At 37.6% G+C, this 14,722-nt stretch overlaps 1 protein-coding gene across 1 annotated transcript in view; it reads left to right on the top strand.

The window, feature by feature from the left end:
* SPAG17 (sperm associated antigen 17) overlaps positions 1-14,722 on the top strand; it is a 109,827-nt gene that overhangs the window by 15,098 nt on the left and 80,007 nt on the right. The window contains 2 exon segments of the mRNA XM_056338910.1: positions 8,347-8,475; positions 12,214-12,424. Of these exon segments, the coding sequence (XP_056194885.1) occupies positions 8,347-8,475; positions 12,214-12,424 (340 nt within the window).

Genomic DNA, 14,722 nt, shown 5'->3' with positions numbered 1-14,722 from the left:
AGAGTCAGAAGGATCCTTGGGTTTTCTAGGTGTAACTGAAACAGATTCCTGTCCTGTCACTTCTAACACAAAATATGTAACCCAAGATATTAAGAACTTCTGTAGGATAGTAAAATGTAAGAACAAACATGCTGAAGTGGAAAAAACCATGATTAATTTAGCCAGGAAGCAGTTGATGTAAAGCAGCTTTTAAGCATTTCTGTGATTTCATGCTTTACTACAAGCATGTGGAGTGTAGACTTAGGAAGTGGGGGTTGTGCTGGTAAGACTGTTGGAAGTGCTGGTCATGTCATGATGTAAAGAGAAGGGCCACTGTAAGCTGGAACTGAACATGTAGTTTCTGGGATCGGTGCTCTTACTGTATTACAAAATTTTATATATAAATATGTATATATTGTATTATATATAATTATGTGATAGATAATTATATAGTTATATAATAAATATACTATCTAACAATGTCGTCAATAGAAAAAAAAAACCAGAGGGCAAGGAGAACAGCATTAGGGACAAGGAGTATGCATTTATTTTGTGTTAAGGATGTTATAGTAAATTCCTAGGGTAGAAAAATCAAAAGTTTTGGGTTTAGATTGATGTGAAAACAAAACTCTTACTGTCGCAAACATAACACGGCAAGAAAAATTTTCACCCAGGAAGTACAAGATGTTGTGTGGCACCTGGAGGAGAGCAGACTTCTTAGTAGCCAGGCTATGTGTCACTGAAGAAAAAAGTTTCAGAAATAATGCTAGTCAGGAGTATTTTTAAGGAAGCCTTCTGGTTTCCTGTGGAAACATGTAATTAGAGGTGACGTATTTTTGTGGAAATTTATAGATTTTGATAAAACACCATCAGAGAGGTTGTGGTCAAGAATAGGCTTTCTCAAAAGTAAGAGACAGTCTTATTAAAGCCCAGCCTTCTCAGTCTAAAAATGTATGTCAATAGAATTCTATTTTGTAATAAAAGTTAGAAAGATTTTGTTTTCATTCCACTGTAGAACAAAACTAATTGTAAAAGTTATTGTAAAATGGAACAGCTCAGGAGCCAAAACTTGTCTGGTATCATTGTTTTGATGAGAGGGTTCGAAAGTAAAAACGACTTTGGCAGCCATGCTGAATGGTTGGAAGGATAGAAAGATTTAATTTTCTTTTTCATTCCACTGCAGAGCAAAACACATACTGCAGTCTTAAATGTCGTAATACAATGGAACAGTTCGACAGGCAGCCTTTGTCCAGTGCTATTGTGTGGATGCAAGTTAAGAGAATGTTTTTGCAGAAGGACTTGGCCCTTACACTATGGATATGCAGAGGATTAATGCTCCAGAAACAGCAGAGAGTTGTTACAAGCAGATACCTTTTAGGGAGGTACTGGCTCCGGGGAAGGGTAAGGAACTTTACACCCTGCTGTGGGCACTGTCTACTCATCTGGTTGCAGCTCTGTTACATCTCTTACAAAGCTCCTGCCAGGTGCGTTGTAGTGTAGAATAGAGTATGTTTTGTAAATGATCCCACTGTATGAGGTGGTATGTTTACCTGAGATACTTACTGTCTTGTCTCCTGAGGAGAGTTTAACTACTCTCCCTACTGGGTCAGTTTACTTAAAAGAATGTTAAAGACAAAATTCATTAGCTTAGGCTTAGCAAGTTTCACAACTCCCATTGGCCTTCAGCAGTTTGTGAATATCAGCGTGAATGAGCCTTATGGAAGACTACCAGTGTCTGCCTATCAGCTGAGGTTAGATTTACCCTCTCTTTACCTCACAGGAGACCTTTAGAAGCAGTTCAGTTTGCTCTGCTACTAACTGAGTAGGGACGATTTATGGCTGTGCCAAAATACTCCGAACAGAGACTATCGCACCCCAGGACACAAATCTTTGGCATCTTCAGATGAACTGCAGACTTAGGTTATCCATATTCTTTCTAGATAATGTTAGGAAACTCCAAGATTTTCTACATCTTGAAGATTTTTCTAGCAGTCACTGAAGGAAAAGCTACAGAGGCACCTACCTGTCCTGCTCACCTTAATTCTTACTTCAGAATGTCTTTGGCTGGTAGACTTAGTGCTTGCTAAATTGCTTGGACTTTGATTGCCTTGCTAGCACCAATATCCAAGAGAGTAGAATATCATTGCCAAACGCCTTGTCATAACTTGCCCAAATGGAAACAAAAGAACATGTTCTGACAAAAGAAAAGGCATTCAGCAGCCTTTCCAGAACAGCAAACATCTCGCCTAGTTCTGTGTTCCATATGCCAGTCCAGTATGGATGTCTTAATGACCTAGGTCATGCTAGTGGCATTAGAGGTGTGTGTGAGATCAGGTGAATAGTTTTAAGCCTCAGATAACAGCAAAGGGATGTTAATGTCAAATATAGGAAACCCATGCCACCTAAAAAGAATAAAATATTAGGCAGACATACCATTGTGTCTTTGCATCAGCCTTTGCCGCTGTGATTCTGTGATTGTCAGAGCATCTGATGCCACTCCATGATCAATAGTGGCCTGTGTAGTCCTTTGAGTTATCAAATTATATGCCTTCTATTTGAGATTTCTTTTATTCCATGAGACTGGGCTGTTGTTGCTATGAACCAATCGGTCTTAGGAATTGTAGTTGTGTTCAATCGATTTCTGAAGTCTCTCCAGTTTGGTATACTGTTCCAGGGACCCCTCTAAGGATGTTAAGAAGTACCAGGATTTTTAAATGCTGAAACTGGGGCAAAAAGTCTTGAGCTCCTGCAGGAAAACAATCTGTGTCATCTCATTTTCTGGTTTGTAAAATCTGAGAGGTCGGATCCTGTTATTTAAATGAGACAATTGAACATATTCATCTTTTCAGAATAGCAACCCTTCTTCATAATCCTAATCCCAATATTCTAGAAGCAATGCCCTCTGCATGTATTATTACTTTCCTACTGTTATTTGTAATTATTTGGCCTGAAGCCAGTCATAAAACTCAAAATTACTGACAACTTATTTTCTAGGTAAGAGACTTAATACCTTTTGAAATTCATCTATTTAAACCCTGCTTTGGAACACTGATGAGACCTCGAGTTTGCTTCCTAGATTACAAGGTTTCCTGCATGCATGCAACTTGGTATAAAATTCCCTGCTTTTTCTGTGCAGGTTTTGTTGAAATCTCTGTGTAACTAGAGCAAAGAGCAGTTATGTCTGTAAGCGTGACATCCTTAGATTGATAGAGGGACCCTCTGGAGTAGCCAAAGGAAATGTTGTTCTCTGTTTTGTTGCCTTCAAAAATTTCAGGTTGTTGTAGTTGGACAATAGAGTCTAAGTCACTTTTCTCAAGTAGAGCAACTAATTCCAGAATCCTTTAGTACCACAGGTTAAAAAAAAAATAAATGCCCAAACCCCTGTTGCAGAGCTGGACCAAGGTGGAAAGATCCTGCCTAGGAGCTGTGTGGTGCCAAGCCTATGAGGCCATTGGTACTTGCTGCCCCTTGAGCTCTGAGGCAGCTCAGGAAGCTCTGGCAAGATGTAGCTAGGTGGGTTCTGCCAGCACAAGGGCTGATGGGACAGCTTTGCTTCTTAAATCTTTTTGTTCCGCCTCTGACTGGGTTCTCTTCCTAGCCAGATGCAATGTTAGGGAAGCATGACTAAACCCTTTAGCTTTGTAATGTTCATTGTGTGGATCCAGTTGGCTGGAATTACTGGAGACAATTTGCTTCTCAGAAGCATAAAATATTCTACTCTACAATGGAAAGACTTGCTGGGTAGATTCATACCACTGAAATGTAAACATTTCAAGATTTGATTGTAGCAATGTATATTTTCTGAGCACAGATTACAGTAGACTGGCCTGTGCTTTGTTTTTAAAAAGGCCTGGGTTCTGTAGGAGTTCTTCAGAAATCACTTAAATGCCATTTCAACTGTCTCCCCCAAGGCAGAGTGTTAAAAGTTAACAGGTATCTTGAAGGGTCACACGGGGGAACCTTCCATATGCATAAAACTCCTTCCTGAGATAGAAATGCTAATGACTGAGCTTTGGAATCCTGGGATATTTGTATCGTATTTTTTTCTTCCCTTAAAGCAGTTTTGTTTGGTAGCAGCTAGGTGGTCAAAATGTTCTAGGAGGTACATGTCATAGATGGTGAAAGCTCCTGTATAAGCTCTTTAATAAAGCCAAGGTGAAAAGTCATCCTAATTTTTATGTATTCTATTTTCTCATTTTTACTTTAATTGGGTTATTCACCTGTTTGTATTTCCCTTAAAACATTATTTTAGTATGTGTAAGACTAAGACACATACGCTGTACACATGTTTTAGGAAGTTCTCATTCTGCATTGCTGAGATTAAACCAGTTAAGGTATGCCCTCAGGTTGCACATTTTCTGTAGAGGGAGATTTAAAGAACAGACCTTCTTACAATGGCTATTTCTAACTGGCTTTCTGCTAACCAGATCAAGCTGTGTTGTGATTTGGTAAAAAACAGACTCACTCATATGAGTGTCAACATATTTTTCTAGGGCACAAGCAACCATTGCAGCTGCTTTGCGATACGTTCTCACAATAGAAAGGCAGCTATTTAGTACATGAACAGCATAAGTATTTGCTCAGTATTGCTCAATAATGAGTGTCCTATTCTTATTTTAGTAGGCTTGTTTGAAAATTACTCTGAGGGGCAAAAGAAGTCATCAAATCCACTTTATTTTTTTTTAATTGACTGGAATACATGTTGGTAAAGTCTTCATTGATTAACAAAGATGATTCATTGGCTTATCTCAAGTTTTACAGTCTGACTTGTAGGTACATAAGCTCTCCAAGGGCCTCTGTTCAGATATGCAATTGATTTATTGATTTACAGCTCAGTTTGAATTGTGAGTGGTTCATTCAGCAATGAATGATAATGGGTAAGCAAGTGATCTTTTGACATTGTAGTTGGGAAGATGTTTTGAGAGGAAAAATGAAATTAGGTGAATAGTCTGATAGTAGAGACTGAATTGCCTTTCAGTACACTGGAGGTGCAATCTTGAAAGAAATGGTTTCAGTTAGTGCAGTGCCTTCTTGGTATTCTTTCAAGATGATTCTTTGTAGTATGCTATAGTCAATGAATGACATCAGCAGATTTAGAAATATTTAATAGTATGTGTAAGGTCACCTTTGGACAATAAAAATGTATTAGTATGACACATGCAGCTTTTGTTCTGTAGCCTGTCTTGAAAGCTGTCAAAATGACAATCACTTCTTTTTTTTTTTCCTGCTTTTATGAGTTTGCTCAGGAAATATTAGAACAGTTAATAACTTGATTGGTACTTGTAATCCATATAGCCTCTTGACTGATGGCTCTTCTGTTTCAAATTGACTTGAAATGTGTCAGCTGCTAAGGGATTTTAATTACTGAAAAGTTCTTCTAGGAACCATTACGTTTCTTTTAGGAAGCGTTATCTGAAGAATATGTGACGGCCAGGATTTCATACAGTTTCAAGAAGAAGAGGGAAGACAGGGCTTTGTAACGCTCACCCTGGCTATGGGAGAACTACACTGTGAGACTGGCTGATGGCAGTTCATGGCAAGGGATGCTACTGCTTCCAAGTAGTGATAAAGCTGTGAAAGTTGATAATGTGATTTATCACTCTGAAAGTTTTTCTGATTATGATATAGCAGCTGCTATGGTTCTGTAAATTGAAAAGGAGGCATTTCAAAGAAAGGTACCATAAAGACTCTGGCTTTAAATGTTACCCGAACATTTAAGACCGCTCTCCTGTCTCGGTGGTGCTGGCATCTGCCAGAGCATCAGACAGTGCAGTGTCACTTACAAGCATTCTTGCAGTGTTTCAGTGGCTTGAAATACATGTCCTCTGCACCAGGCAGCTAAACTTCTGCGTGGGTCATACTGCCACCATATGAGATCAAATACTGCATCACTGAAGCCTTTCTGCACTTCACAAATGTGACCCCTGCGGTGTGAGGAATGCTATGTTTCCTCTTCCTTTAAAGGGAAAGAGGCCCTACCTAACTGCATTTGTCCATCCAAGTTTCCATGGTTTCTCACATAGGAAAAAGGTCATCACTGGCAGGATGAAGTATAGCCAATCTGAAATGAATCCACTTCATGGTATCCCAAAAAATTCCTTCTGTACTCCTACCAAGTCTTTGTCTTCAGCTTTGTTTTTTTAATTGAGGCTCTGTGGATTCTTAGCTGTTTATGCCAGGTGCCTGCATAATTCACAGGATGACAGATGAAGTAAACATACATAAGTGTAATAGATTTAATTTCTTTTATCCACTGTATATGGAATGATCTATTTTGTGTCTAGCAGTGATGAAGGTTTGTTTTTTATTTGCTTATGCCTAAAGCAGATTTTACATAGCTGTACAAAAAACTGTTTGCTTTCTCTGCCTTGCCAAATGTAGTGTGCTCATTTTATCTTTGTCTTATTTGTCTGACCTCTCTCCACAGTCGTGGAATGTACTCCTGTTCCTTCCTTCTTCCAAGAACAATAAATCAGCAACTGCCATCGAGCTGGGTTACTATATATACAGTTGTCAGGAATCCTTCCAGAATCCCTCTCTTTCCCCTCTGTTGTGTTTCAAGAAATGTGCAACTCGTCTGGATTAGGCAATTGGGAAGCATCCCCTTCCATAGGCTGTTAACACCACTTCTGCAAAAAAACCTGTATGAGATTTTTTTCTCTCTAAGGGAAATTACTATGCTATTTCTACCAGTCTCTTTTTTTTCCAGAGCGCAGATTTGTGTACCTAGCTCTGGATGACTGTTTTTTTATTGGAATAGCTGGTAGTTTCTAGTGTGCCTACAGTCTGGGGGAGTTTTTAAGTCTGTTCTTAACATATCCTTGATTTTCTGCCATGACTTTGAAGTCAACAGGAGACTTTCTAGAAGCCCTCTATGGTTGGCTTGTTGAGGTAGTGACCAGTAAGTAATCTCACCCTGAATATGAAAGATGTAAAGCAGAACTGATCTTAACCATGATGTGTTTTCCTATGTGTATGTTAAGGAGATCATCAGGTTTATTAGCGGTTGAGGGGCAGGATTGTTTTTGGAGGGTTTATAAATGCAAATATTTTGGTTGCTTTGTCTCCCTGTTATGCGATTCCGACAAATCTGAATTTTAAGAGATTTATTTTTCCTTACTTTGCTTTCATTTGTATGAAATAATAATCCAGCATATAATAGTCTGGATTTCATTTTGGCTTTGTTTTATTTAGAGAAGCATTTTTAGTGGCTATGTTTGCTTACGTAGGTTCTACTTGTGAAGTTAAAATCTCTAAGCTGGGCAAGAAGCTATGAAAGCTCCAAGCTAATGGTGGTGTTTGCGCCAGACAAGACACAGTTCAGTGAGATGCAGTGTGCACCTTCATTGTCTGAATGTTAGCAAGCAAAATTGACACCATATGTGCCCAACTGTAATTGCTCCAAGAGGGGAAAAGAGAAACATGTCAGAACATTTGAGTAACACCTAATTCAGCCCATGGTTATAAATAAAGCTGATGGTTGCTTAAAAACAAAAGTAGGAAAATATTATGGTTATATTATTCCTCAACAGCGCTTCCTACATAGGTGAACTTTATTACAGAGACAACACAAGTGAAAAGAAACATATAACAACTTTTTATGGTATTTTTATGTTATTTTATTTTTTTCGCAGTAAATAAAGTGGTTATGAGGCTCCAAGGAAAACGGCCCAGATGTTACTGAGTTGTATGAAATTTAGTGGAAACAAGCTGTAAAAAACATAGTCATAAAACAGCCTGTCAATGCCACACATCTGGACAATGCAGCTGTATGTTCCTGCTGCTGTCATCACCCTAAGAAAACTCAATAGCCTTATTTCACCCCAATTAGGCTGCATACCAGCAGAATCAGAATTACACAGGGAGGGGGTATATTTTCACCAAGACAGACCCTCTCAAATTCCACTCAAGGAGTTTCTATCTTCCATTCAGGGCTAAAGCCTCAGACACTAGTCACTTTGTAAACAGTACTCAAAACTATTCCCCTTGATTTGCTATTTGTTATATGCTTTTTAATTTATTGCTTTATAATAAGTAGTGGCTTCATGTTGCTTCTCTGTTTAAAACCTAAAAGAATGACATTTTACTGTGAGAACTGTGTGTCTGTTGACCTTTACATGAATCATAGACATTTTCTCCATTCTAGTTTTGTCTCGTACTACAGCAGATATATAACTTCATTTGAGGTCTTAGGAACTAAAGAATAGCTGTGTATCTTACTGGTATATTGTTTTTCTGGAAGTGTGGCTGTTTTGACCCACGCATTGTACAATGTGAGATAGTGTTTCGGCATGCAGAATATGTCAAATGCAAAATTAAACCCATACAAGTCTTAGTTATTTTGGGATTTTTTTTTATTCTCTGCAGGTGATAGAAGTAGCGAAAGCCATTCTAGATAGTGGTGAAGAAATTCCTGTAACACTAACTGGAAAGCTGTTGAAATTTCAACTGCTTTGTCTCAAACAGAAGGACCTTCAGAGGAGAGAAGCTGAAAAGGTACTATAGAACGCCTTAGTGCAGATGCTTAATTAACTTTATGAAGACACTTCTAGTGCTGTTTCCATAAATCCAGCTTTCTCCTCATGCTTAACTTCCTAGATCTGTAATTGAAATGTGAATTGAAATTTATCTTTTTGATTTAATTACATTTTGGGGAAGAAGCTCTCAATTATTTAAGTGCAGGTGAGACAGGGAAAAGAAAAGAAAAAATATTGTGCAAGAACTCTTTGCTAGAGCGAGAAGTAGTAATGTCTTAGCTGAGTCTTAGGACCAATAGAAAATAGAGCTAGAAACTAGCTTCACTGAATATATCTCTGCTGAAGTAAAGGTAGGAGAGGTTATTACTTGAGAGGTATCAAGGACAGATGCAGAGCAGCAATATGAAAAAGTTATTATCATAAATAGCCTCTCAAGGAAGTTTGGAGAAGTTATCTATTCCATCCTTCAGCACTAAGGCAAGATAAAATTTACAAAAGCTATTCCTGGCAGATGTTTCTTGAACCTCTGCTTCAAACCTTCCACTGCTGTACTTTTGCTTTTCTATGGCAATCAGTAATACTGCTCAGCTATCTCTGCAATGTAGCCATTTGGAAAACGTTTCTAACCTTATCAACCCTGCTCTGATTTAAACCTGTTACTGCTTCATTTGTCGCTGTGTATGGGGACACTTCTTACCCTCCATTCTGCAGATAGCTATTATATATCTAACTAAGCAAACCCCAATATATCTCGTGATTTCTGATTTTTGATTATGCTTGTTCCTCTCCTCTGAACTCTCCAAATAGTTTATATCTTGAAATCTGCTTCTCAGAGCTGGGTACCACATTTTCCAGCATTCCCAAAACTTGCTGCTATATATATTCTCCAAGATCATCACTGCTAGCTCCAACATTTCCTCAGTCAGATTGCTTATGTGTTTTAGGAGGAATTTCACCAAGCTTGCACAGAATCACAATCAGATCAGACCTCTAATTGCTTTCTAACATCTGTAATTTAAAAAAAACCCAATTTGTCAGTGGTCCTTTTCAACAACTTACTGAGCAGCTGGTCTTTGCTATAGTCCTTTTCCAGCAAACATTCATGCAGCTGAAGACCATTATCAGAAAGTCCTATAATTGCTGCAATAGTTTATCCTGTTAATTGATCAAAAACCGTAATGTAAAATGTGATGACACGGAGATCTAAGCAGTCTATGCACGTAAAAGATGCAAGAAGAGAACAGTTTCATGGATTTTGTGTAGTTGAAAAGTCTGTAAATTTCTTTATTAATAATTCTATTTGTGGGAATAATTGGTGGATGAAGTATAGCGCACAAGGACATTAAATGCTAGGTGATAAAGTTGTGTCCTGTTCCCATAGAAGTAAATTGAAAAATTGATTAGTAAGGGATGACGTAAGCCACAGAAATATATGAAGATTCTAAGAAAAAAAGATGCTTTTTCAATCTGAATAAGAATTGAGAGGCTGAAGCTGTAGAACAAATTTTTTATACTGGATTGATTAAAAAATGGCTTTTCCCTTAGATATCAGTCAGTGCTGATAAGTAAAGTGTAAAACAAAAATTTGAAGTTTATAAAGATTGGGCACTTCAACATTAAAATGGAGCCTGTAACTTTGATGTGGCAAGATTATTCTTGTAACTATAATTTTATTTCCCTGGAGAGTCTCAGATACTCAGTATTGAAGGTTGAAGAATCTCTGGAACTAACAGTTCTTCTCTGTTTTAGCCAAGCAACCTGGACAAAGTTATCGCCTCCTCTGGATTGCATCTGTATCAAAGCGTGACAGGCAAATGTGAGAGCAGCAGTGGGAGGACAAAGATAGAGTCAAGAACTGGGAGGGCTCTTGGCCATGAGGATGCTTTGCAGTACAGAATGGGCAGAAACTGGCTTTTAATTTAGAATTCTATCTCTGAATTGTCTGCCATAAAATTTTTAATCCTTTTCAATGAGCTTGTACAGTAGAAGTTCCATTGTCAACAACTCAGGAGTTGAAACCAGGATTTGACTAGCAAATCAGTTCCCAGAAAGCCAACATAACTGCTCATTGGTTTTTTAGAGTAGACACCAGTTAATAGAATGATTGGCAGAAGAAAAACAGCAAGCAAATAAACAAAAATAAACCATTGTCAAATTTCTGTATTTCATTAGGAGCAGAAGTTAGTAATAAATTTACAGATGTATGCATTTAAATTAATATGTAGAAGATAAGTGTCTCTGAATTAGAAAAATGTTTCAGGTAGTAAGAGAAGTAGTAATAAAATAACAAAATTACAGAATGTAAAGCTATTGGAAGATTAGAAACTCCACAAAAAGCTGCACCTTGTAGGGAAGGAGAAATACGCCATTGAGAGGAAAAGGAAAGAGTCCTAGAAAGGAGATATTATACTTCCTGAGGTAGTAAGGTCAGCTAGTGTTCTTTGTTGGAATCTTGACAAGTTCAGAAGTGTCTCTGCTTATTTGAGACTTAATTACATAAAATGATGCAGATGCAATGGATAAAGCTGATTGTGAACTTTGTCACCTGATGATTATATCATCTGTTTTGATGTGTGCATCAGCTTAGAGTTCTAAGTAGTACTATCAAAATCTTTGGTTTGAAATGTCAAAAGCGGAATAAATTTGAAAGAAAATAATGAAAGCATCAAAATCCCGCATTTCACAGCACAAATAGTTTTAAGGATCTCTTGAAGGCCTTTCCGAATTTTACAGAAAGGGAATGCATGAAGAAGGGAAAAGCAGGAAAGATTTTCTGCTTTGGTTTTGAATTTGAACTAAACACACCTCTACAGCTGGAAAGTCTGCTTTTCCAGCTGGATCTAGGGAAGGCAACTGTGTAGAGTTAACTGCCCTAACTCATTTGCATGGAGAGCTTTTCAATAGCCTTTAAAGTGACACCAGCAGGATGGTAACAGTGAGTTAAGTTAATATTGTTTTATTATATTTAATTTAGCTTTACAATCCTTAAATGCAATTCTTGCATTGTTAGTGTGTAGTACTGCTGCTGGGTAGAAATATGGTGGAGACTTCCTTGCTCTTACAGCACCTTTATTTATTTTGGATTATTTTAATTTTAGACTGACTCAGCTTTCTGGATTTATAGTGTGAGGCTCTGGGACACTTAAAAAAACTTTTTTCATTCTTTAGTCTTAAATTACTGAGCAGAACTTAATGTAGGTGGTTTTGTTTGAAAATAATGAGAATGGCTGAGTAATATCCTGTGTGAAATGAGCACAAGACTCTTGGTTCTAGTTTATAGTAGACAGATATTTACATCAAAGAAAAATAGTGCTGGTACCATTTTACACCATATTCAAGAGTGTTAACAGAGATGCTAAAGACTTAACAGAAATTGAATTTTTGTCTTATTCCCTTCAGCCCAGGGAAGGTTCCTGGCTGATGCAAGTGCTGTAACGGTAGTAACTAAAGCGCAGTGATTCTTTACTCGTCTGTCTACCAGTATGCATTTCATTAGTTTTGTAGGTATAATGTCTACCTGCCTCTCACAGTTCCTTTTTAATGTGAAGTCTTAACACTATGATATAGTAAGAATATAATAAACTGAATGGTTTTTGAGAAAGAAAGAGTGTTCAAGACAGCTTCACCACATCAACATTGTAGTGGCAGGGAGGGAAAAGTATTCAAATAAAAAAATTGAATTATGGAGTCTTACAGCAGATTGCCCCTGGTTCTGCACAAAGGCTACAATGAGAACTTAGTTTATTTATTTTGTCAGGCAGAAGAAGAGCAACAAAAGGAAAAAGATGGAGGGAAAGAGAAAACTAAACCTTCTGGCAAGAATGAGAACATTTCTACTGCCAAGACAGCTGAGAAAGAAAGGAGAGGAAAAAAGACAGAAGAAGTAGGCCCTCTAGCATCATTCACTGATAAAAAGGACACTCAGCTGAAGCGGAGGGGACAAGTGGAAAAGGAGGACAGATACATTGGTATGTAAAAAATGCAGATACACTCCTGATGAACTTGCTAGAAATCTTGCAACCTAGCTTTTGAATACTTTGTTTTGTTCCATGTGGAAAAGTCAAGATTTATTTGGCAATATTAAAGCATCACCACTTTGCATTTGAAGAGGGCACTGTGTTCTGCTCAGTATTAGGATAGATTGTGTAATCCAAGAAATAAAATACCGGTGAGGTATATGTAGCATGTTGACATCAAAATGTTTTAGCACATGTAAAACTAAAAGAAAGTGGCTAAACAAATCCTACAGAAAACCTTTCTTACAGAAAGATTTTGGAATAATTAAATGCATTCGTGTCAGTATCCAAATGTGGCTCTCTCCTTGTATTATAAAGTATGACAGAGCTGTCTACCGTTGTCTGGGGATGAAGCCAGGTTCTGTACAAAGGGTATTATGATTTAATTTGATGGGAAAACTTGTGGATAGAACTGAGACCTGAACAAATCTACTCCAGAAATGAGCTGTACAAGGTAAATGATAATATGTTAACTAGTGCTTCAGAAAATATTTATTCTTAATACATAGCACCCATGATTACAAATTTCACTGGAACAAAAAATATTGGAGAACATGCATAGGTCTCCTCATTAGATCACAGTTATATTAATTTGGACCATAATATGTTTGAGCCACATCAACATAAACAGGATCTCTCCCACTGGACAAGTATTTGCTGGGTTTTGGATACATTATATGTGCCTGCTATTCCCAAGCTGAACTGCTGGCTTTCCTCAGTCTTTCATGCGATCTTTGTCTGTATCTCATTTGAGATCAATGGCACTCTTCAAGCACCTAAGAAGCATCAATCCAGGTGTTTAGAGCAAGTCTGGGTATTACTGAAGCTGACAAAAGTACGCAAAACCACAACAGTATCTATCTGTACATAGCTTCTCATTTTTTTAGGTAAGGCTTGGCTATAACATCATTCTTTTGATGATTTTTAAGGGTTTTCAGGGCCTGAAAGGAGAAGTGTTCAAAGAAATACTCATGCCTTTAAGAACCCACGCTGAAGCAATGTAGAGAACTTACGTCGTCTTACTAAAATCTTCCTAAAATTGGTACAGAATATACAGTACACAGTAGCTTTGGGTGGGTATTAATGTGCTTCCACTCAGCCCCATAGAAACAATTTTACGAGCTTCAATATTTTTGCTCCCTGGTGCCTTGAAAGATGGGCAGAAGATATCAGGTACCTGTATAAGGTTCTGATTGTACTCTGTATTGATTCTAAGTCTTAGTGGATTCATTTCCAATGTGAAGACAATAAGGAACTACCTAACAACAGAAAAAAGGTAATCTGAGCTTGCTACTTCTTTTAGTCATGTTGAGGAAGACAATGAGGAGGAATCTGTAGCCTTAAGAAGGACAACACAACTATTGTTTTATGTGGAGAGGTAATTGTTTCTTAATTTTCTCTTGGTATGGACTTCTGGGTGGAATTGTCAGGAAGAATGAGGTCAGGCATTGCCAAAACTTCTGGAGACCATTCTAAATGAACATTAATCATAGTGCAACAACTGTGTCAGGATTTTCTGTCTTTCCTTGAGAGCATGGCAATAAAGGTTCTCAAGGACCTCATGTCAAAGCCTTGGTTTGTGTCTTGGGACAAAATGGTGCCAGCTCCATTTCTCAGTGTCATGAACATGTAGATCTATGAAACTTTTCTATTGAGAATGTAGTACTTTAAAAATCTTCATGTATATGCCATTTTTTACAAAAGTCTGAGCAAAAGACGCTAAGAACCTTGGATGTTCCTTAAAGCTGACACAGTAAAAATTTTTTTCAGCAATTTTGGCCGCTCTAATAGAGTCATACAATCATTTAGGTTGGAAAAGACCTTTAAGATCATTGAGTCCAACTGTAAACCTAATGCTACCAGGTCCACCACTAAATTATGTCCCTAAGTGTCATGTCTGCCTTTTAAATACCTCCAGGGGTGGTGACTCGTCCACTTCCCTGGGCAGCCTGTTCCAATGCTTCATAACCCTTTCAATGAAGAAATGTTTCCTAATATCCAGTCTAAATGTCCCCTTTTTATATTTGTTTTAAAGTAGCTGTATCAAGCAAAAACCTGAAATTTGTACTTGAGAGTAGTCTTACTGCTTATATATAACCATGTCTTGAACTCAAAAGACAATCTGTATCTGGTTTTAGTAGCTAACAGTCATTTTGTCATTCAACCCTAGTAAATACCACCTTTCTGAAATGGAATATTTCTGCTTTTGCATAATCTTGAGATTACTTACACTTATGTCTTTCATCATTG

Source organism: Falco biarmicus, chromosome 5 (assembly GCF_023638135.1).
Source record: "Falco biarmicus isolate bFalBia1 chromosome 5, bFalBia1.pri, whole genome shotgun sequence".
In the NCBI taxonomy this organism is placed as follows: Eukaryota; Metazoa; Chordata; class Aves; order Falconiformes; family Falconidae; genus Falco; species Falco biarmicus.
This window is presented reverse-complemented; position numbering and strand designations above follow the sequence as displayed.